Below are 24,000 nucleotides of genomic sequence, written 5' to 3' on the forward strand. Positions count from 1 at the left end.
GAACAATGAGGCACCTGTTTGCAGATGCGGCACCAGGAGTAGTTGAGGATGGTGTGCTGGTAACCGGGAACGGGAGAGTCCAGCTCCTTCAGCACGATCTGCACGCAGCCGCTGCCATGCACGAAACGCCGCACGTGGTGCACCATGGGAGTCTCACAGAACATGCTGGGGCACTGGTAGGACGGCCTGGAACACACACACACACACACACACACACACACACACACACACACACACACAAAAAGCAGCACGCCCTGAAGCCGACTGACAGCTCAACCAGAACCTTCTTTCTGTTCCTGTGATGATGGACCCGTGTTCTCACCTGAAACAGTAGCGCTCTAGGAACACGCCCAGAGACAAGTCGTTCTTACCGTAGAACTCCATGGTGACGATCCTGTGGACACAAACACAGTGATGACACTCATTCTGTGGCATGTTTATCCAATGACTCATCCTGTAGCGTGTTAGCGTGTTAATTCATTGACTCATCCTGTAGCGTGTTAGCGTGTTAATTCATTGACTCATCCTGTAGCGTGTTCGTGTGTTCGCGAGTTAGCGTGTGGATCCACTGGGCCGTGTGTGAGTGGTATTACCACGGGCTGACGCAGGGGTTGGGCGCGTTGTTGGACTGAACCGACGAGCTGCTGAAGAGCACACACAGCCTCTGGTGGTTGATGGGGTTCAGACAATCCAGCTGAGGGCAGCACAAACACAACAGGTCAGTTCTTCATCAGTTATCAATGAGGATGAGGAGTTTAGGTAGATCAACAGGAGACACGTGTTTCACGTACAGTTACTGTTTAGAAGGAGCTGTGAAGCCACCAACCAATGTCTGGACATTGTTGATGATTATTGATGACTCATTATTGATGACTCATGGATGTGACTGATGACTCGTGGACGTTACTGATGACTCGTGGACGTTACTGATGACTCGTGGACGTTACTGATGACTCGTGGACGTTACTGATGACTCGTGGACGTTACTGATGACTCGTGGATGTGACTGATGACTCATGGACATTACTAGCTATATTCAGCCGTCACACTTTGGACAGTGAAGTCAGATATTTTACATATATGTTGGACAAGTGAGACTATCTGCATGGATGCAGGTTTTAACATGTTTAAAGAGCAGCTTCATTTAAAGAAAGTGAAAGATGTGCATTTTCAGATGCGTGTTTTCAGATGCATGTTTCACCTTGGGGGCCCAGCTCACATCACTCTGTTTGTTTGGCTTCTCCTCCTCACTGTCAGCCTTCACCGGTAGTTTGACCGGTGCGTCCGTGGTCCGGTTCTGGCCGCTGGCAGCAGCAGCAGAGCCAGCGGAGCTGAAGGGGTCGCCGGCGTCTCTCTGTCGGATCCGACCCCCCTTCGCTCTGTAGTCCGCCACCATCTTGGCCAGATCCTGGCTGCTACTCAGCTGCTCCACGATGCGGGTGCTGGTGAGACTGTGACAGGGCAGGACGTCGATGGGCCTCAGCTGCGCACCACCATTAGGCTGTCCACCAACCAGGAAGGAGGGGGCGGAGTCTTTAAGGAGCTGCCGCTTTCTGCGGCCATCCAGTTCCTTAAAGTCCTTGTTTAGAAGAGGAGACAGGTAGACCTACGTGACAGAAAATAATAATCAGCATAGAGATAATGATAGAATTAATAAGGAACACAGCCAAAGTGAAGCCAGAACTTTAACAAGTAAGAAAACCTGATTATACAACAAGTGGTTCTGACCCAGACATCTGATTGGTGAACTGTACATTTGTAACGTGCTCAAATCATCATGACATCACACCCTGCTCATTACTAGAAATATCCCTCCACTTCCTCAATGGGAAAATAGAATTAGAATAGAGTTTCATATAATGTGTAATATAATGTAGTTTCTACTTGTTCTAGGTCTATTAAATGACCCATTTGGTGAAGTCGGGTCTCTTTTGGTCCTTTTTGGTCGCTCCGAGCACCCGTACCGTAACACCACGGATAGTCACGCACTTACAGTCCTAGCGGAGGCTAGCTGGACCGGTTTGGTTTGAACACATGACACGGAGCTAAAATGTTAAAAACACATGAGTCCATGGATATCTTTGTTCATCAGATATCTTTGTTCATCAGATATCTTTGTTCCTCAGATATATTTGTTCATCAGATATATTTGTTCCAACCAGACTGAGCTAGCTGATCAGTTTAGTGTTTCTATGTTCTGTATTTATTCAGTTGGAGACTAGAAATCCTCTCTGTTGCTAGGTGGTTGCTAAGGGTCCGACTACTTCCTGGAGTAGTGAACATCACATACGTTACATAAGAGTCTACTGACACGACTGATTGTTTTCCAGCTGTTAGTCATACCCCATGTGTTGCCATGGAAACGGAGATCACCCTAAAAAAAAAAGTTGTATATTTAGAAAGTGAAAACTTTTAGATTACATGTTTAATTTAGTTGGTAACTTGTATAATCTCAGTATTACACTGGAGGCTGTTTTAACCTCATTATTGGTATAACCGTGATGTTTACTGACCTCATCACTGTCGTGATTTCAGTGTCAGTTCCACCCCATTGGTAATATTGCTTAATTAAAAGCACATTGACATTTGCATCACTGTTAAGTAAATGATACAGTTTGATTCATGTGGTTAGATAAGGATGGTAGTTTAAAAAAAAAATCCATCTTTGATGGTATTTATGTTTTTTCGTGGCCTTTAACAGACAACATTTCCCATAAACCTTCAGGGCTAAAGTCGACCTCAAAACAGAGGAACTTTTATTTTTATGTTATTTGCAGCCAATTATTTACTGTTTGTGTAAAACAACACACACAATAGTTTAGCACAAGAGAGAGAAACTGAGGCCGAGCTGCAGCTCAAACGAAGAAAGTTTGCGTACAAACAACTGTACCGGGTTTAAATTAAGAGTCAGTCGACCATGATTAACTGTAAAAAAGTTTGATAGGCGGTCGATCACGTGACGTAAAACTGTCTGCGTGTAGCAGAAAGGCTCCACAGGTCTGACAGTCTGGAAAAGAGGTTATTTTTCTCATTAACCCTTAAAACACGAGCTATTTTCAGGGTAAAATTTTTTACTGAAGGCAAAGAGTAAAGTGAAATGCTTTTTTGCTCACCCTGACACAGTGTCATCATCTCTCCATGCATGTAAACAAACAAACAAACAAACAACAACAACAACAACACAGGAAGGTACCTGTTCAGGGAAGTAATCCCTGCTGGGGCAGTGCATCCCAGCCACTGTGAGGAGGAACGGCTCTTTGAATGTGATGAAGGGAGAGATGCACAGGATGATGTCTTTGAGCTCCTGCTTGAAGACGGCCGAGATGGACTTGAGACGGTCGTCGGATGACGCCACCTGCTCAGCCACGAACATCCCCGTGTCGTCCTGCAGAGGGTCGCGGAACAACTTGGGAGTGGCTGTTTCTGAACCTTCCCCGTCCTCGAAACCGAGAGGTTCCCCTTTCAGGAGGCTCCCCTCCTCCCCTACCTCCCCCTCAGGCGCCCCGATCAGAGTGTCAGAGTCCATCTCCTGGTCCTCTTCCATGAGGAATGGAGGGGAGACAGACAGAGGCAGCGCAGGGAGGCTGGACAACGGCGACGAGGTCTTCACCTCTGTGCTGGCAGCCTCCTCCTCTTGAGTAGACGAGGCTGGTGACGGTGGCTTCACTTTGTCCTGAGGAGCTCCAATGTCTCCACTTCTGGATGAGGACTGCGAGGAAAGCCCTTCTTCCTCAGGCTGTCCTCCAGAGTCCTCGGTTTTCTCCGGGCTCTCTCCGTTGCTCTCTCGGCCCGTCTCCTCGGCAGCAGCACCTTCCAGCAGGTATGGGATGGACGTGCTTTGGACCAAACTGGGCGGCATCGCAAACTCGTCCATGAGGAAGGAGATCTCCAGCTGGGAGTGGTAGGCTACGCACACCATCAGCATGATGATCTCCTTCACCCGGGCCAGCTCGTACTCCGCGGCACCGCGGAGCTTGATGGAGCATCCGAGATGAGGAGGGCAGCCCTCGAAGAACATCAGAGTCTTCCCCTCATCTGGAGGGACAGACAGAGGAATGACAGAGTGTTCTGACAACACAGCAGCATCCACCGAGAGGAGCAGCGCACACGTGCTTCTTACTGTTTGACAGCGTGAAGGGCTGCATGTAGAACTTGTGGCAGGTGCCCAGACGAGGTTTGGTGAGCAGCTGGTCCATGGACATCACCAGGTCTCCCTGTGTCATACGACTCACCCTGTCCAGGACTTGCTGAAATCACAGAAAACACTCTGAACTGCTCCGTCAGATGGAGATCAGGTCCCGAACAAACGTGCTGCTCACCTTGAAAACATATTTACATTTATTCAGTCCCTCCAGAGTTGTTTTGGTGACTTTTGCGATCAAAAATGTTTGATTTTGTGGCAGAATTTCTCTGAAATTACAATGTAATTTGTGGAGTTTGAATTCCTTTTTTTGCGTAAAATTGCGGGAATTTAAAAAATTGCAAGTTGCAATTTCTTTTTTAGCACTTGATAAAGGAATAAATGTGTAATCACTTCCTGTGATAATAATCCTGCAGCACATCAGAAATATTTTAGTTCTAATCTTTTCTATGTATTTATTGTACTTAGAGAACCGTGGAAATAAAAGCTCCTAAAAGTTCCTAAAAGCTCCTAAAAGGTCCTAAAAGAACAGACCATCTGTGAATGGAATATAGAAACAAGGACTACATCAGCTGTCAAAATAAGAGCTTTAGATGCTGTTTAATTCATGTTCATTCAACACATAGACCTGCTGGATGAAACAAACAAAGAGACGTCTCTGACAACTGGACGTGTGGAGAAAACTCATTTAACATCTAGTAATATGGAATCACTTCCTTTGATCACAAACATTTAATCACATCGTTTTAATGTGAAGACCACATTTCCCACAAACCCCGTCACTTCCTGTTTCTCCTCTTGTTCCGGTTTCTCCGGTGAACAGAGTTTTATTTGGAGATGAAAACAGGAGCAGAGACTTTCTGGTTGGAAATGAGGAATTATTGTTGTTAATAAGTCAGTGTTATTTGAAAATATTTACTTTATGATGTTGATACTTTCAGCACAGAATCTGCTGACAACTTTTTTTTTTTCAGAAAAATCGCAGGAATTTAAAAAAAAAATAAAAAAAAATTGCAAGCTCCCACAAATATTTGCTTGACTTTGCTTGAGTTTGAATTATTGTTATTATTATTACATACGAGGCACTGATTCACTGATTCCACCAACCACAAGTGGTCACATTTCAACAGTGATTTCATCTCTTTAATTCAGGCTGAGCATCAACCTGTCTTCACTCCAGCTGCTCTCAAAGCCTGCACGTCTCTGAACATCATCTTTGGCTCTCAGCAAAGGAAAAGTCGTTGAAATGATTTTTTTCCAGGACATGTGAGAAGCACTGTACTGACCGGTTTGACGTTGATGACCAGTGTGATGCCGTGCTCTAACAGCATGTCCTGAGCGATGCGAGACACCGTCTTCTCCACCAACACCAGGTTAGGACGGACGTCCACGATGCGTTGCACGTAGTTCTTCAAAAACTCTCGCTCCTGAGGGAAGAACAAGGAGGCATCTTCTCTGTTTCAGAGAACTACAAACATGGCTTCCTCTGCTGTCTACCTGTCAGAGGGACTTCCTCACCTGCAGCACGATGGGGTCGATGCAGGTAAACTTGGTCTCCTCCCTGTACAGGTACTCGATGGAGCACTTCAGCAGCAGAATCTTGGGGTTCTTGATGTACGGGTTCATCTGATCACAGTTCAGACAGACTTTCAGTTCCATATCAAGCTGCCCTGCATGTACCAAATCTACCAATATACTTTATATATCTTTATAATCTACCAATATACTTTATATACATTTTATTTCTCATTAATGTACACTCAGCACCCCATCTTGACAGAAAAAAACAGAAATGTAGAAATTTGTGCAAATTTATTAAAAAAGAAAACCTGAAATATCACATGGTCATAAGTATTCAGACCCTTTGCTCAGTATTGAGTAGAAGCACCCTTTTGAGCGAGTACAGCCATGAGTCTTCTTGGGAATGATGCAACAAGCTTTTCACACCTGGATTTGGGGATCCTCTGCCATTCTTCCTTGCAGATCCTCTCCAGTTCCGTCAGGTTGGATGGTGAACGTTGGTGGACAGCCATTTTCAGGTCTCTCCAGAGATGCTCAATTGGGTTTAGGTCAGGGCTCTGGCTGGGCCAGTCAAGAATGGTCACAGAGTTGTTCCGAAGCCACTCCTTTGTTATTTTAGCTGTGTGCTTCGGGTCATTGTCTTGTTGGAAGGTGAACCTTCGGCCCAGTCTGAGGTCCAGAGCACTCTGGAAGAGGTTTTCTTCCAGGATATCTCTGTACTTGGCCGCATTCATCTTTCCTTCAATTGCAACCGGTCGTCCTGTCCCTGCAGCTGAAAAACACCCCCATAGCATGATGCTGCCACCACCATGTTTCACTGTTGGGATTGTATTGGGCAGGTGATGAGCAGTGCCTGGTTTTCTCCACACATACCGCTTAGAATTAACGCCAAAAAGTTCAATCTTGGTCTCATCAGACCAGAGAATCTTATTTCTCATAGTCTGGGAGTCCTTCATGTGTTTTTTGTCAAACTCTATGCGGGCTTTCATATGTCTTGCACTGAGGAGAGGCTTCCGTCGGGCCACTCTGCCATAAAGCCCCGACTGGTGGAGGGCTGCAGTGATAGTTGACTTTGTGGAACTTTCTCCTATCTCCCTATTGCATCTCTGGAGCTCAGCCACAGTGATCTTTGGGTTCTTCTTTACCTCTCTCACCAAGGCTCTTCTCCCACGATTGCTCAGTTTGGCTGGACGGCCAGGTCGAGGAAGAGTTCTGGTCGTCCCAAACTTCTTCCATTTAAGGATTATGGAGGCCACTGTGCTCTTAGGAACCTTGAGTGCTGCAGAAATGATTTTGTAACCTTGGCCAGATCTGTGCCTTGCCACAATTCTGTCTCTGAGCTCCTTGGACAGTTCCTTTGACCTCATGATTCTCATTTGCTCTGACATGCACTGTGAGCTGTAAGGTCTTATATAGACAGGTGTGTGCCTTTCCTAATCAAGTCCAATCAGTTTAATTAAACACAGCTGGACTCCAATGAAGGAGTAGAACCATCTCAAGGAGGATCAGAAGAAATGGACAGCATGTGAGTTAAATATGAGTGTCACAGCAAAGGGTCTGAATACTTATGACCATGTGATATTTCAGGTTTTCTTTTTTAATAAATTTGCACAAATTTCTACATTTCTGTTTTTTTCTGTCAAGATGGGGTGCTGAGTGTACATTAATGAGAAATAAAATGAACTTTTTTGATTTTAGCAAATGGCTGCAATGAAAAATTTAAAGGGGTCTGAATACTTTCCGTACCCACTGTTTATACACATATATATTACTGCTGTTTCCAAAGAGGGGAATAATGTGAAAATACATTTTGACACAATAAAGGTAAGCAGGATCTACAATCATGATTTTTAAACTGATAAGTTCTTCTGACCGGTCCAGAACATAAACTGTAACTAAGATGGACAACATGACAGCTCAACCTAAATGAAGCCAGATTATGTCTGAAATCAGTGCTGGGGACATAATGTGCATCCTATAAACTGGATATAAAAGTGTTCGTCCGGTCAGTAAAAGTTAAGTCAATGCAGAAGTGTCTTAAGCTGCAATACCAGCGAGTGCCACTAGAGGTCGGCTCCAAAAAGCCTCCGGCTCCATAGACTCCCATTCAACTTCTCTCATCAAATCCAAAGTGAATAAAATGTGTCCATCAGTTATCTCGGTGTTGTTAGCTAAAGTCACTCCTTCTTATTAGTTTTCTGGAGGTCCATCTGAAAATAATCCCTCATTCATTAGAAAAGAAGATTCAAGAAGACCTGCTTTTGGGGGCGTGTCTGTTTGATTGACAGGCCTGTGGTGCAGTCAGGTTATAGCTATCGGTGGGCGGGACGTAGTATCGTCAGGTTTCCAATCAGATCGGTCAGATCCACCGTTGGCTCCTCCCCCAGCTCGTCCAAATATGGTCACTTCCTGCTCTAAACCGCTCCGAACTAGTAAAGATGGTGACGGACAGAATCTGAACTGGAGGATTCATAACGTTCACAAACCAACGATGACATCACTGTTCTGTGCAGTGTGTGCAGCAGTGAGGGGGGTGGAGACCTGGTCTCAGGTCCCTTCTCCTGTCGATACCCGGCTAAGATCACGATCAATCTACGGGGGAGGAAGTAGTCGAAATGTAGCCAGCTAGCTAGAGGACTAATTATTTTTATCTGAATAACGATGAGCACACCGCGAGTGTCCCTGACAGTCAAGATGGCAGCAGTGGCTCCATGTGAAATTCAAGTAGCGATGAGGAGGTGGAGAGTGTCGTCCATCTTTAATTACAGTCTGTGATTCAGAACAAGGCCAACAGATCAGATGTTCAGTAAGAGACTTTTATACGGGCACGTACATACTTTTAAATTGTATTTTGTGGTTGTGGACCACAGAAAGATGACATGACAGATTAATAAACTGAGAAACATCAGGCACAAATCACCTTTAAAAAACATCAACGGTGAGAAGAAGCCGATCCTACCTTCTTGTGGGCGATGTTCTTGGTGCACACGAAGCCGTTCACCACCGTCGAGTCGAATTTCCTGCCTCCGGGAATCTGAAACACAAATGGAGACTCAATTACGACCAATCAGCTGCTTCTGTTTCCTGTGAAATAACTAAAGGATCAGTGTGGAGGATTTAGTGGCATCTTGTGGTGAATTGTCGTACTGTGTTTACATATTTCGCAATAAACTGTGATTTTTTTTTTTCCCCCATTCAAGTGAACAGGAAATCGTCCTGACGTGTGCCACTTTTGACATATTCAGCCAACTGTGGAGCCCAAAGCTACTTTACAGTAGAAACATCACAGCTTAACAACGAGCCTTTGACCTTTTACTGACTGAAGCCGTGTTTTGATATGTTACGTTTTTTTAAAAAAAAATCAGGTTACGTTTTATAAACTTTTTTAAATGTTCAGATCAGATCTAAATCTCAAATGTTTTCCCCCTTGAAATATTGCGAAAAAAAATTGTGTTAATCCTGTTTTTTTGCCCACAATTTTCACTCTACATGTTCAATTTATACATCAAACTGTAGGGATTTGTGTTAGCTTTCACCCAGTGCAGCTCTGATTGTGACATGACTGACGGTTTAGCCATAGACCCCCTCTGAGCGCCGAGTGCTCCCACACACTCTCCCATAGACTCCCATTATATCTGAGCTCTGACGGTTCGGGTCAAACCCGTCTGTAACCTGCCACCGAGCCGATATAACACTAAGTAGGAACAGGAAATATCATATAGTTATTACTGACAAGTTTCTGCTGCTCACAGAGAAAGAATGTTTTCGATAGGACATTTAATTTGTGTCAGGTGAGGACTGTTCGAAGGCTCTCCTCCTCGTCTGCCTCCCGATTTCTCCCCTCTCCTCCGGGCTCCCTCACTGGGTGCAGATCACCATAGCAACCAATAGCAACTCACGCCTGGTTTTTAAACTAGAGCCTCTCAGACTGAACTCCTGCTGGTCAAACAGACTGATTTGTTTGCAGGGATTTTCTAGTTATGAATATTTGATTTCACTTCTGCCAATCGATCGTCCTGCACACTGGACCTTTTAACTAAAGTGTCCCCGCAGTGGCCAAGAGGGTGTCCGACCTTCTTGATGTGGACCAGCTGGCGGATGTCCATGTCATCATCGCAGTTGCGAACGTCGGGCCGCACCGTCTGGACGACTTGTCGGACGACGGGGACGATGATGTCCCGCCAGGACAGAGACAGAGACTCGCTGTAGAGCAGCTGCTGCAGCAGCGCCATCATGTGGCTGTGGTTGGCCGAGCTGAGCGGAGAGAGGAAGAGAAAAAGCACTTTCACATGAACAGAGGTCCTCGTCCTGCAGTGGAGGAACGTCATTCAGGGAAACAGCACCACAGGTTACACTCATTAAAACAAACCAAGAGCCGTCGATCACCACAAACGTCAGGAAGGCAGCAGTCATCGCTGTTTAAATCTCACCTGTCAACGCTTGGAATACTTTTGAAGACTTCGTATATGATATGAATGGGAATATCCTCCTTTTGTTTTTGGTTTGTATTGATTTTTTTCCCCCCACTTTTAATGTTAAAAACAGAAATGTGACGTGTTTAATGAACAAAGTTTAAATACCAAAAACTGGAAAACAGTTAACAATGTTTGAGGTATTTATCTCACTGTCTCTTAAGATGAAGTAATTTGTGTTTTATTAATCCAGTCGTCAACAGAACATGAATCCATTTTAATAATCGCTTGTTTAAATCAGTTATCAAGCTGAAGATGTTCGACAGGTCAGGCTTTTTCTCTTTTATATATGGACTATCTTCAGGTTACGGATTTTTCATCAGACTAAAAAAATCTTTCAGAGAAGTCATCTTTGACTTGTGTGACATTTTGTAGACAAAACAACGAGGTGGGAACTGAAAGCGATCGCAGCTTCTGCCCCAGTTCACTGATATTTTTCTGTGTGAAGGGTTTTTACTCAAACTCCTACTTTCACTGACTAAACAGCTGAACCTCCATGACCTCAAATGAACAGAAGAACAGGATGCCGTGTTGCTGAGCAGACAAAAACAGACACATTATTTCACTCCCATGATGTAAAAAGCTCACATGTGTTTTCAGTTGTTTTTACTGACACGGCGAGACCTGAGCACTCTTACAGACACACACTGATCCTTGTGCACAAAACTGCCAAAAGTTTTAATGAGAAGGTGAAGAATCAAGCATGTTTCTTACTGTTGCCATGGCAGCGAAAGGCTCCTTCTCCCATATATGACAGATCTACAGTCGTTTTACAAACTTTACGTTCAGCTTCATCTTTGAAGTCTTCATTTTGGAGCCAAAGCTTCTGAAATCTACATTTTCCTGCATGTTTTCCTTCCTAAGCAGCTACAAGAACAAGTGTATCTTTACTGGAGTGATGCCACCTGATGACGAACTGAAAGAGGATAAAACCACTCAGGAAACACGGGAAATAAAAAAATAAAAAAAACTCATGGCAAACATTATATTTTGATAAAAGGCAACCAATTTTTATACATGCAAACAGAATTCCTTGATATTCCAGAACTTGGCCCAAAAGATGATCAAATCCTCCCTGTCTGCAAAAGAGTTTTAAACATCCTGGGAACCCCGTAAATATGAGAATAATCAGTCTCCACTCACAGCAGCCGCTCCATGGCCTTCTTCTCCCCGTTCTCCTCTCGGAGCTGATCCAGCGAGCTGTGGTGCCAACCCAGCGGTGTGAACAGCATCTCTTTAGCCTTCTCCTCCACTTGCCGGTTGAAGAGAGACTCTGCAGCAGGAAGATCACATCAGGTTTGTGTAACTACTCTCTGTGCTACTGACTGGATCAACCAGGAAGTGCAGGGCTCCTACCCTTGATGAAGGCGTCGCTTATGACAATGTTCTGTCCTCCATCCTCAGACATGAGAAACTCAGCTAAAAGACCAGAGAGAGGAAGTGCTGGTGAGATACAGTGCTGACATTCAAACATGTGATGTGATGTCACAGGGAAAAGCCCAATACAATGAATCCCTGGCTGGATGGACAAACTGCTGCTCACGGAAAGTCCCCACAGAGCGACTGGCAGGATGCTGGAAGGTGGAGATGTGGAGCTGTCAGTAAAACCGGAGGATGACGATGGGTTTGCCCAACCAAATTTGTATTGTTTTGTACTGCTGTGTTTTACAGGCACATTGCAGGTTGAGTTTCTGTCCTCTGATCTCTGTGTGTTTCATAAAGGGCAGAGCTCCTGCCTGCCTGTTGGAGACCATTTGAAAATACTTGCAGATTTTTTACAAGTCTTAGAGTTTTCACATGCGTCTCCCTGTAACATGCGGCAGCAGAGAGAATATGGCATTAACACGTGATCCCAGTGGACAGCTCAAGAGTACGCTCACACCGGACATTAGAAGGCATCTCCACGTGTGAACACATCTCTTTTCCTCACTCTACATGCAAATAAACACACACGTTACTTAAATAAAGTCGTGAACACACACAGAAACACCAGGTTTACACCACTTCATTGGTGGAAACAACAAACAACGGCCACACATGTTCTGGACATGTAGAAAGTTCACCACCCACGCGGGGTCAAGCTGAGTGGATGTGGCAGCGATTTGCTCACTTCTCACCTCAAAGCTCATTAGATGTAAAAGGAGAGATGTCCTCGTGGAAGATTAGAAAAAAGAGTTGGATTCTATGAAGAAATCTAAGAGATTCACGGTCACCTGGCAACCGCTGAGGAGTTTTGTAGAAAATATGGCAGCTGGTTGGAGTGACTGCACATTAAACCCCTGTTCTAATTGACCGTATCATTATTAATATGCTGTTAGTTTTCTTGTTGTTATTACTGATATGATAAATTACACAATGTTTGTAATCCTGTTTGTTAATAAGGTCTATACTTTTCAGAGGCACAGTAACAAACACGTGTCTGAAGTGAGAGCTGTCTGGAGAGGACTCGTGTGTTTACCTTTCTGCTCTGAGGCAGGAGGCACGTGTGGATATTTGGAGTGCTTCTTGATGTGGAAGTTCACGTTGTTCTGCTCCATGTTGAGGTTGATGGAGGCAGCAGAGTCGCTGTCCACCACCGACTGAAAGCTGCTGACCGATGTCCTCTTGCTGGGGCTGGCAGAGTCTGGACACGCAAAGAGAGACGGACCTTCATTTACAGACGGAGAACCCCATCCTGCAGGAAGAGCTGTTTTAACAGCGTGTCCAACGTGAGATACATACTGGGCATGTTGTAGTCGTTCTCATCTGCGAGCTGCTCCGTGTCGCTGTCGTCGAACTTGATGTCCTTGAACCAGGACGGCTCTGAATGTCCCTCCAGAGAGTTGACGCTGTCGCTGTCTGGAGATGGCGTTTCTGAGAACTCTGTATTCTAAAGAGCAGACGGGGCGACGTTTACCTCAACGAAACCTAATCAGTTGTTAAAAGTGATACTGATATGACCACCTGGTGATCCCACTGAAAACGGTCCCTCCAGGATTTTGCAGCCTTTTTTTTGTGATTATTGCGATTAAAAATATTTGATTTTGCAGCGGATTTTCTCAAAAATTGTGATGTAATTTGTGGAGTTCTTTGGCGTAAATTCAAATTTGCAAAAATTGCAAGTCCAGAAAGAAAATGTGATTTTAAGCACTGCCTGATAAAGGAATACATGTGTAATCACTTCCTGTGATAATAATCCTACTGCACATCACAGAAATATTTTACTTCTAATCTTTTTATGTATTTATTGAACTTAGAGAACCATGGAGATAAAAGTTCCTAAAAGCTCCTAAAAGCTGCTAAAAGCTCCTAAAAGGTCCTAAAGGTTCCTAAAAGGTCCTAAAAGGTGCGTATGTTTCCAGAACAGACCGTCTGTGACTGGAATATAGAAACAAGGACTACATCAGCTGTCAAAATAAGAGCTTTAGATGCTGTTTAATTCATGTTCATTCAACACATAGACCTGCTGGATGAAACAAACAAAGAGACGTCTCTGACAACTGGACGTGTGGAGAAAACTCATTTAACGTCCAGTAATATGGAATCATTTCCTTTGATCACAAACATTTAATCACATCGTTTTAATGTGAAGACCACATTTCCCACAAACCCCGTCACTTCCTGTTTCTCCTCTTGTTCCGGTTCCTCCGGTGAACAGAGTTTTATTTGGAGATGAAAACAGGAGCAGAGACTTTCTGGTTGGAAATGAGGAGTTATTGTTGTTAATAAAGAGAGTTTTGTTTAAAAAAAACTTATTCTATGCCGTTAATACTTTCAGGACAGATTCTGATGATGACATGTTTTGCAGAAAAATGACATGAATAAAAAAAAAATATTACGGAGTTTGCTTGAATTTGCATTAATAATTGCGATCGCAATTTCCTGAAGGGACTCGTAAAACCATTAGAGCAGAATCCTAAATGATTTCAGCAGCTTGTCACTGCGACAGCAGACAGCGCTCACCTGGAGGGGGCGGTAGAGAGCGTACTCATCCCTGAACAGCTGGTCGTGGTGGGTGACGCAGTCGAGCCAGCGTCCATCCACTAACGCCTGGCCGATAGCGATCGCCTGAGCCCTGCAACATGACAACATGGATCACGAGCAGCGCTGCACCTGTCAATCACTTCAAACACTCACCTGTAATACACTTTTATTAGAACAGGTACTCGACTGCACTACGATGATACAGTAATGGATGGATATGAAAGTGGTACTGATCCTCTAACATCTTTCATTTCCTTTATCCAGTGAGACAGTACCTGGTGGAGATGGTGCCATTCCTCAACAGCCAGTTGACAAGCTCCTTTCCCACAATGCAGTTGGGGTAGGTCCTCAGCCAGTACCTGTGGTCCTGGAACTCCATCCCTGTGTTGTTGTGGCAAATCTTCTTCCACAGGTCCTTCAGCTGAGAGGAATCCTGTACGAAACATGATATTGTATGAGAGTACTTGGACTGGTAAATGGGACAAAATATCAAAAAAGAACTAAAAAAGAAGGTGAAAGAGAGATGGAGAGAAGAGAGCAGCCACCAGCAGGATCTTCCTCTCCTCCTCACTGTGGTCCAGCTTGGTGCTGCTCTTGGTCCCGGACATGACTCGGCTGGTCGGCGGGCTGACTGAGGTGTCGTAGGTCGGCACCATGGAGGACCCGGAGCGATCCAGCGACAGGTTGGTGACGCTGGCGGACCTGAGAGGAACAGGGACCGTTCAGACCACCTGAGGCCGCCATTACACGTTTAGAGGAACCAACCGCACAAACACATAGTCGGCAGTTCTTCTCTGTTGCTAGGTTGTTGCTAGGGGTCGGCCTACTTCCTAGAGTACATAAGAGTCTACTGACACGACTGATTGTTTTCCAGTTCTTAGTCATACCCCATGTGTTGCCATGGAAACAGAGGTTGCACTAAGAAACAGTTCCATATTTTGAGAGCGAATGGCCTCAAAATATGAATAAATGTTGATTACATATTATATTTAGTTGGTAACCTGTTGTATAATCATAACATTACTTCTGGGGGTGTACTTTATTGTTATAACCTTGAAGCTCGCCCTCTTGTGTAATATTGATTAACCATCAACTAGAGCCTCTCGGGGTCATAATCCAGTTCTTAGACAAAACATTTGTCTTTCAAAAAGCCCTGAACGGTTGAGCCGTCTCTTATATCATGATATTGATGTAACACAGATATATTGCACAGCCCCATGTCTGAGGCTCCAGGTGAATCAGATATAATGGGGATCTAGGGGAAAGTTAGTGGGAGCACTCGGCGCTCAGAGGGGATTTTGCACTGTAGCAGGCTGACAAAGAGTCATAGTTCTGTTGAGCCCTCTATTCCTTCAGCTCTCAGCAGTAGAAGTAGAAGTATTAACTTCTTTACTCATAAAATTCTTACTATCAGAGAGAGAATCAGGTCGACCCTTCCTGACACCATCACTGATGTGATGTTAAGCACAGCAGCCCTGAAAGCAACTGTAGGACCAGATGTAAACTTGGAACATTTCTCTCCTGTTGAGCTCTCTGAGTTAACTAGAATTATTTCTTCATCTGGATCCTCTAGCTGTCTGTTAGATCTCATCCTAACTAAACTTTTTAAGGAAGTCTTCCCTTTAATTAATACTTCCATATTAGATCAGATCAACCTATCTATTGTAACCGGCTATGTACCGCAGGCTTTTAAAGTGGCTGTAATTAACCCTTTACTTAAAAAGCCGACTCTTGATCAGCTGTTTTAGGAAACTGCAGACCAATTTACAACCTGACGTTTATTTCTAAAATCCTTGAAAAAGTTGTTGCAAATCAACTTTGTGATCATTTACAAAGGAATGATCTGTTTGAAGATTTTCAGTCTTTAGAGTTCATCATAGCACAGAAACAGCTCTGGTGAGAGTTACTAATGACCTTTTATTAGCCTCAGATAATGGACTCGTCTCTGTACTTGTTCTTCTGGACCTCAGTGCTGCTTTTGATACGATTGATCATACGATCTTATTACAGAGATTAGAAGACGTTACGAGGATTAAAGGAACTGCATTAGACTGGTTCAAATCCTACTTATCAGATAGATTCCAGTTTGTCCATGTCAACAATGAGTCTTCCAGACAAACAAGAGTTAGTTATGGAGTTCCACAAGGCTCAGTGTTAGGCCCAATACTTTTTACTTTGTACATGCTTCCATTAGGAGATGTCATCAGGAAGCACTGCATCAACTTCCATTGTTATGCAGATGACACTCAGCTATATCTTTCTATAAAACCAGATGAAACTAATCAGTTAGTAAAACTTGAAGCCTGTCTAAAAGACATAAAGGCCTGGATGACCAAAAACTTCCTGCTTCTAAATTCAGACAAAACAGAAGTTCTTGTACTTGGTCCTAAACACCTCAGGAAACTCTTTCTGTAATCACGTAGTTACTCTAGATGACGTTGTCTTGGCCTCCAGTAAGACTGTGAGTAACCTTGGAATCATCTTTGATGAGGATTTGTCCTTTAGACACCATATAAAACAAATCTCCAGAGCTGCCTTCTTTCATCTACGTAATATTAATAAAATCAGGAGAATCCTTCCTCAGCGTGACGCAGAAAAACTCATTCATGTGTTTGTTACTTCTAGACTATATTATTGTAATTCCTTGTTGTTAGGATGTCCACATTACTTATTAAAAACCTGCAGCTGATCCAAAATGCTGCAGCAAGAGTACTGACAGGATTTAACAAGAGAGATCATATTTCTCTAGTTTTAGCTTCTCTTCACTGACTTCCTGTGAAATCAAGAATAGAATTTAAAATTCTCTTGATGACTTACAAAGCTCTACATGACCAGGCTCCATCATATCTTAGAGATCTTATAGAACCATATAATCCTAGCAGAGCACTTCTCTCTCAGTACGCTGGTCTACTTGTGGTTCCTAGAGTTTACAGAAGTAGAATGGGAGGCGGAGCTTCAGTTTTCAGGCTCCTCCCCTGTGGAACCAGCTCCCAGTTTGTGTAAAGAGGAGGTTTTTTTCCCTCCTAGCTTATATGGGAATTGTTGAATTGTTGGGTTTCTCTGTATAATATTGTAAAGTTCTGCTGTAAGGACATTAATGTGTTAAGTGCCATGAAATAACTTGTGTTGTGATTTGGCGCTATATAAATAAAATTGAATTGAGTTAAATTGAATTTTCTCAATGAGAGTTGAACTGGGTGAAAGCTAACAAAAATCCCTACAGTTTGATGTATAAATTGAGAATGTACAGTGAAGATTGTGGGCAAAAAACAGGATTAACACAGCTTTTTTCCACAATATTTCAAGGGGCAAAAATAAAAATATCACAACTGACATTACCCACTCCAGATCTGAACACTCCCACAAGTTTATAAAACTTAAACTGTGATACTGTAAAACCCGTGACAGATATCAAATCACGGCTTCAGTCAATAAAAGGTCAAAGGCTCGTTGTTAAACTGTGAATGATGTTTCTACTGACCTCTTCCTCGCAGGCGATTTTCCGGCGTCTTCTTGCAGTGTGGTCAGTCGGGATGTGAGGCCGCTGCTCTGAGGCTCCTGGTGAATCATACTAACCACAGACAAACTGACATTTATATTCGTTCTGCGCTCATCTTTGCATTTCCTCTGTGAATCTGAGCATGCGGAGGACTATTTCTTTACAGAGGTAGAAAGTATTCGTTTTTACGTACAGACAGCTGAGACAGATGTGGAAAAAAATTAATAAAACAAACTGCAGGGACTCACTTCTTCCTCATCCCAATAGGAGTTTTTCTATGCCAGGAGAGAGAGGAAAGAGATTTTCTTTGAGGAAAGTTGACAGAGAACAAGCAGGGAGCACACTGATTCAGAACAACAGCAGGGACACAAGCACAGGGTTAGAGAGTACATGCATTACTGGACAAATGCTCGTCCTCGTTACCAGACAGTCATGCTTTCCTGAACTTCTCCCTGAAATAGATCTTCTTCTATAAACATCTTGATTAATTAGAGCCACGTTGCATTTCTAGCCAGTCAGACTGCATGCTACAAAACCCCAAACGAGTCTGACTTCACGGCTGTCACAGGCTCACAGTGAACTTCTCTTTCTGTCAGCGGACTAGCCAGCTGATACAGATATTACATATTTGACATGCCATTATACTGTATGCTTCAGTTTCTTGTGTGATTACCATGCATATGATGCAGTGAATACGAATGGAACACAGATTTCTAAACCAGGGAAAATCGCAACAGAAAAAAGAAGCGTGTGCACATGGAGGAGGCTGGAAGAAACAACTTTCAACTGCACATGCAAATAACAGAGCAAATCTGTACCACAGCAAACACAGTATAACACGCACAGAGAGTGGACAAAGGGCTGGGTGGAACTGGAGGAGAGGAGGAATAAGACTTGAATTCAGAGCTGACATTGAAGAGCTCACGCCTTCATTACTGTTACGTTTGGGCAAAATCAAACATTTAAGATATCAAGTGATAGAAATCAGGTCTGACACATATTATTGACCCGATTCTGTCGGTATGTAAATCAAACTTTCCCTGATTTGATTTGGCACAAAGTGTGTGTGTGTGTGTGTGTGTGTGTGTGTGTGTGTGTGTGTGTGTGTGTGTGTGTGTGTGTGTGTGTGAGAGAGAGAGAGAGAGAGAGAGAGTGAGTGTGTGTGTGTGTGTGTGTGTGTGTGTGTGTGTGTGTGTGTGTGTGTGTGTGTGTGTGTGTGTGTGAGTGATTGTGCGTATGAGAGTGTGTCTGTGTGAGTGAGTGTGAGAGTGTGCGTGTGCTCACCTCTGCCAGGTCAGGTCCTCCTCCAGGAAGATGTTCCTGCTGGCCTTGCGTCCCCCCACAGGTGTCCGAGGCTCGCTGGGCTCCAACACACTCACAGAGGAGGGAGAGTCAGATAAGACGCTCAAGTCCTCTCCAATGGAACCAGAGTCAGCTGAGTGCGCGTAGCTTAGCGCTATTTTACGACAGTACGTACAAGCCCGAAGATCTCCTGGACACAGGAAGAGGAAGAGATGGAGAGAAGGAGATGGGGAGAAGGAGATAGGCAGAAAGAGATAGAGAGAAATAGATGGAGAGAAAGTGATACAGAGAAATAGATGGAGAGACAGAGATAGAGATGGAAGGAAAGAGATAGGGAGAAAGAGATGGGGAGAAAGAGATGGAAAGAAAGAGATGTAGATAACGAGATGGGGAGAAAGAGATGGAGAGAAAGAGATGGGGAGAAAGAGATGGAGGGAAAGAGATAGGGAGAAAGAGATGGGGAGAAAGAGATGGAGGGAAAGAGATAGGGAGAAAGAGATGGGGAGAAAGAGATGGAGGGAAAGAGATAGGGAGAAAGAGATGGGGAGAAAGAGATGGAGGGAAAGAGATAGGGAGAAAGAGATGGGGAGAAAGAGATAAAGAGAAAGAGATGGAGAGAAAGAGATGTAGATAATGAGATGGAGAGAAAGAGATGGAAAGAAAGAGATGTAGATAACGAGATAGAGAGAAAGAGATGGGAGAAAGAGATGGAGAGAAAGAGATATTGAGAAAGAGATGTAGATAGCGAGATGTAGATAACGAGACGAGAGAAAGAGATGGAAAGAAAGAGATGGAGAGAAAGAGATGGGGAGAAAGAGATGGAGAGAAAGAGATAGGGAGAAAGAGATAAAGAGAAAGAGATGGGGAGAAAAAGATGTAGATAAAGATATCGAGAGAAAGAGATGGAGAGAAAGAGATGTAGATAACGAGATGGAGAGAAAGAGGTAGAGAGAAAGAGATGGGAGAAAGAGATGGGAGAAAGAGATGGAAATAAAGAGATGGAGAGAAAGAGATAGAGAAAAAGAGATGGAGAGAAAGAAACAGTAAACTGAAGTACATCACTTACCTGAGTAGCCCATGAACTTCCCGGGGATTTCCTGGTTGCAGCAGCGGCTGCAGAAGATCTGGCCACACAGCCTGCAGTGGTGTCGGCGGCGGAAGGTGGTGAACTTCTCATTGCAGTCGTAACACTCCTTACACTGGCTGTCGGGCATCCAGTACTGCTTCAGATCGCTGTCCTGAAGAGGGAGACAACAGAAAGATTTAGATTCAACTTTCAGATTCAACTTTATTGTCATTGCAGAGTACAAGTACTAGGACAACGAAAAGCAGTTTTAGCATCTGACCAGAAGTGCAAAAGAAAGCAGTAAAAGTGCAGTGCATTGTTAAATAAATAAAGTATAAAAAGTATAAACAGTATGGACAGATATATACAGTCATATATACAGATATATACAGTCTATATATACATGTAGTATAAACAGTAAGTGTGTATAGTCTTTGGGGGAAGGTGTCTGGTGTGTGTGTGTGGGAGGGGAGGGGTTGGGGTTGGGGTTGGTGGTGGTGGCGGCGGGGGGGGGGGGGGGGGGGGCTATCACCGTGGTGCAGAGTTAAGAGTGTTGACTGCTGAGGGGAAGAAAGTGTTCCTGAGCCTGCTGGTTCTGGAATGGAGATTCCTATAGCGCCTCCCACAGGGAAGGAGGGCAAACAGTCTGTGGCTGGGGTGTGTGGTGGCCCTCCGCAGGCAGCGTTTGAGGTGGATGTCTCGATGGCAGGGAGTGGAGTACTGGTGATGCATTGGGCAGTTTTTACAACCCTCTGCAGTGCTTTGCGGTCTGAGACAGAGCAGTTGCCATACCAAACTGTGATGCAGTTTGTAAGGATGCTCTTGATGGTGCAGCGGTAGAAGTTTACCAGAATTGGAGGAGACATGTAAATTTTCTTCAGTCTCCTCAGGAAGAAGAGTCGCTGATGTGCCTTCTTGACCAGGGTTGAGGTGTTGAGGGTCCAAGAGAAGTCCTCTGAGATGTGGACACCCAGAAACCTAAAGCTGGTGACACGCTCAACCTCCATTCCATTGATATGGATGGGTGTGTGTGTGCAGCGTTTGGACTTTCTGAAGTCCACAATAAGATCTTTGGTCTTTTCGGTGTTGAAGGCAAGGTTGTTGTTGGCGCGCCACACCACCAGATGCCGGACCTCCTCCCTGTAGGCCGACTCATCGTTGTTGTTAATGAGGCCCATCACCATTGTGTCGTCTGCAAACTTGATAATGGTATTGGAACCATGTACAGGCGTGCAGTCATAGGTGAGTAGGGAGTAAGGAGAGGACTCAGCACACAGCCCTGTGGGACGCCAGTGTTCAGGGTGAGGGTAGAGGAGGTGTGATTGCCTAACCTAACATACTGGGGTCTGTTGGTTAGGAAATCCAGTATTCAGCTGCAGAGGGAGGTGTTGATGCCAAGGTCACCTAGTTTGGTATTCAGTTTGGAGGGGATGATGGTGTTGAATGATGAACTGAAATCGATGAACAGCATTCTTACATAGGTGTTGTTGTTGTTGTCCAGGTGGGAGAGGGCAGAGTGAAGTGCTGTGGAGATGGAGTCCTCTGTACACCTGTTCTGGCGGTAGGCGAATTGGAGGGGGTCCAGTGTGGGTGGTAGGCAGGTTTTGAGATGAGCCAGGACCAGCCTCTCGAAGCACTTCATGATGATGGGGGTAAGTGCAACAGGGCGGAAGTCGTTTAGGCTCGCTGCAGTGTAGTGTTTTGGCACTGGCATGATTAGGTGGTTTTGAAGCATGTGGGTACAGCTGCTTGGGCCAGTGACAGGTTGAAGATGTCAGTCAGGACCCCAGTCAGCTGCCCAGCACAGGCCTCGAGCACACGTCCGGGGATGCCATCAGGGCCAGCAGCCTTATGTGCAGTGATCCTGCTCAGCACAGTGCACACGTCGGTGGGGGAGAGGGTGGTCTGCTGGTGGTCCACAGGCGGCACAGTCTTGATGGCCGCCTCCTGGTTGTCCCTGTCAAGGCGAGCATAAAAGTTATTAAGCTCATCAGGGAGGGAGGCGTTGCTGGTTGGGGGGGGGGTGGTGTTGGAGGGTTTGTAATCCGTAATGGCCCGGATGCCTTGCACATGCGTCGGGGGTCGGTTGTTGTTAAAGTACTACTCAGTCCGTAGCTTGTGGCTGTGCTTGGCCCTCTTGATGCCCCTCTTCAGGTTGGCTCTGGATGAGCTGGAGGCTTGCGCATCACCTGATCTGAAGGCGGTGTCGCGTAGCTTCAGTAGTAGACGGACCTCTCTGCTCATCCACGGCTTCTGATTTGGGAACATTGTAATGTGTTTGAGGAAGGTGACACTATTGATGTTGGTGCTGATGTAGTCCAGAACGGAGGAGGCAAAGGAGTCTATGTCCGTGTGGGAGTCCAAGGTGGCCTGAGTGGCAAACATACTCCAGTCCGTGTGTTGAAACCGGTGCTGTAGTGTAGAGTCTGCTCTCTCTGGCCACACTTCAACTGTTCTCACTGCTGGTTGCTTGCGTTTGATGAGTGGTGTGTACTTGGGGAGTAGGAACAATGAGAGATGTCCCAGGTGGGGGAGGGGAATGGTTTTGTAGGCCTCTTATCCACAGAGAGATGCTGCATGGCAGCTGTGCTTTTAGCATGTTGAGGCTCAACATGCAGTGCTGTGCTAAAGGTACTTCAGATGATCAGAGTCAACTCCATCACCCGGTACAAGGGAAGACACTGAGACAGCTAGGACCTACTGAAGGTCCTCCATGACACGCCAAGTCTGAAAATGGTGCTGTGTTCCAGATGACATTAGTCTGTTTAAAACACTCAATAAACACACTGATTCTTCTATCCAGTGAAAAAGAAAAACGTGTTCAGGAACAGCTGCAACTTCCTCACACACTTTAATTTGAAAATATGTTATGCCGGTGGCCCCGCCCCTTCCTCTACAGAGCCAGGATGGCGGCCGTTTAGGGTGGAAAGTGTCCAGAGTTTCACACTTCTTGTTTGGAGCGTTCTGAGTGCTTCATCCTGGTGCTTGTAGTGTTCTGATGTTAGTGTACTTTAACACACTGATGCACTCAGAATAGAGAGAGTTAGTACACAAGCACAACATCTGGAACACAAGTACAACATCTGGAACACACGAACAACATCTGGAACACAAGTACAACATCTGGAACACAAGAACAACATCTGGAACAACATGTTTGGAGGCTGTATGTGGGGAGTGTGTATCAGATGTTCTTGTGTATCACGGTGAGGAGTGTGTCTGTGGAAGTGATGTTTGAGGGTTGATGGAAGTGTTTCATGATGTGTTTGAGGGTTGATGGATGTGTTTCATGATGTGTTTGAGGGTTGATGGAAGTGTTTCATGATGTGTTTGAGGGTTGATGGATGTGTTTCGTGATGTGTTTGAGGGTTGATGGAAGCGTTTCGTGATGTGTTTGAGGGTTGATGGAAGCGTTTCGTGATGTGTTTGAGGGTTGATGGATGCGTTTCGTGATGTGTTTGAGGGTTGATGGAAGCGTTTCGTGATGTGTTTGAGGGTTGATGGAAGCGTTTCGTAATGTGTTTGAGGGTTGATGGATGTGTTTCGTGATGTGTTTGACGGTTGATGGATGTGTTTCCTGATGTGTTTGAGGGTTGATGGAAGTGTTTCATGATGTGTTTGAGGGTTGATGGAAGTGTTTCATGATGTGTTTGAGGGTTGATGGATGTGTTTCATGATGTGTTTGAGGGTTGATGGAAGTGTTTCGTGATGTGTTTGAGGGTTGATGGATGTGTTTCGTGATGTGTTTGAGGGTTGATGGAAGCGTTTCGTGATGTGTTTGAGGGTTGATGGAAGCGTTTCGTAATGTGTTTGAGGGTTGATGGATGTGTTTCGTGATGTGTTTGACGGTTGATGGATGTGTTTCCTGATGTGTTTGAGGGTTGATGGAAGTGTTTCATGATGTGTTTGAGGGTTGATGGAAGTGTTTCATGATGTGTTTGAGGGTTGATGGATGTGTTTCCTGATGTGTTTGAGGGTTGATGGAAGTGTTTCATGATGTGTTTGACGGTTGATGGATGTGTTTCCTGATGTGTTT

At 44.7% G+C, this 24,000-nt stretch overlaps 1 protein-coding gene across 5 annotated transcripts in view; it reads right to left on the minus strand.

The window, feature by feature from the left end:
* Positions 1 to 24,000, minus strand: part of pikfyve (phosphoinositide kinase, FYVE finger containing) — a 66,930-nt gene that overhangs the window by 31,189 nt on the left and 11,741 nt on the right. For 3 of the 5 annotated variants that reach the window (XM_069177418.1, XM_069177420.1, XM_069177419.1), the window contains exons 5-25: positions 19,965 to 20,136; positions 18,881 to 19,088; positions 17,845 to 17,871; positions 17,579 to 17,668; positions 14,643 to 14,799; positions 14,373 to 14,530; positions 14,077 to 14,188; positions 12,856 to 13,003; positions 12,593 to 12,757; positions 11,491 to 11,553; positions 11,278 to 11,407; positions 9,736 to 9,916; positions 8,622 to 8,696; positions 5,660 to 5,767; positions 5,428 to 5,568; positions 4,121 to 4,247; positions 3,194 to 4,035; positions 1,202 to 1,606; positions 594 to 694; positions 323 to 394; positions 15 to 186 (exon numbers count right to left, since the gene is read on the minus strand). In XM_069177418.1, coding sequence (XP_069033519.1) covers positions 15 to 186; positions 323 to 394; positions 594 to 694; positions 1,202 to 1,606; positions 3,194 to 4,035; positions 4,121 to 4,247; positions 5,428 to 5,568; positions 5,660 to 5,767; positions 8,622 to 8,696; positions 9,736 to 9,916; positions 11,278 to 11,407; positions 11,491 to 11,553; positions 12,593 to 12,757; positions 12,856 to 13,003; positions 14,077 to 14,188; positions 14,373 to 14,530; positions 14,643 to 14,799; positions 17,579 to 17,668; positions 17,845 to 17,871; positions 18,881 to 19,088; positions 19,965 to 20,136 — 3,654 coding nt within the window. The remainder of the gene's footprint in view (positions 1 to 14; positions 187 to 322; positions 395 to 593; positions 695 to 1,201; positions 1,607 to 3,193; positions 4,036 to 4,120; positions 4,248 to 5,427; positions 5,569 to 5,659; positions 5,768 to 8,621; positions 8,697 to 9,735; positions 9,917 to 11,277; positions 11,408 to 11,490; positions 11,554 to 12,592; positions 12,758 to 12,855; positions 13,004 to 14,076; positions 14,189 to 14,372; positions 14,531 to 14,642; positions 14,800 to 17,578; positions 17,669 to 17,844; positions 17,872 to 18,880; positions 19,089 to 19,964; positions 20,137 to 24,000) is intronic. The other 2 variants (XM_069177421.1, XM_069177422.1) reach the window with 1 other exon arrangement.

The sequence above is a fragment of the Embiotoca jacksoni genome, unplaced genomic scaffold (genome assembly GCF_022577435.1).
Source record: "Embiotoca jacksoni isolate LCO1_2020_lvr unplaced genomic scaffold, fEmbJac1.0.p SCAF_72, whole genome shotgun sequence".
Lineage (NCBI taxonomy): Eukaryota > Metazoa > Chordata > Actinopteri > Embiotocidae > Embiotoca > Embiotoca jacksoni.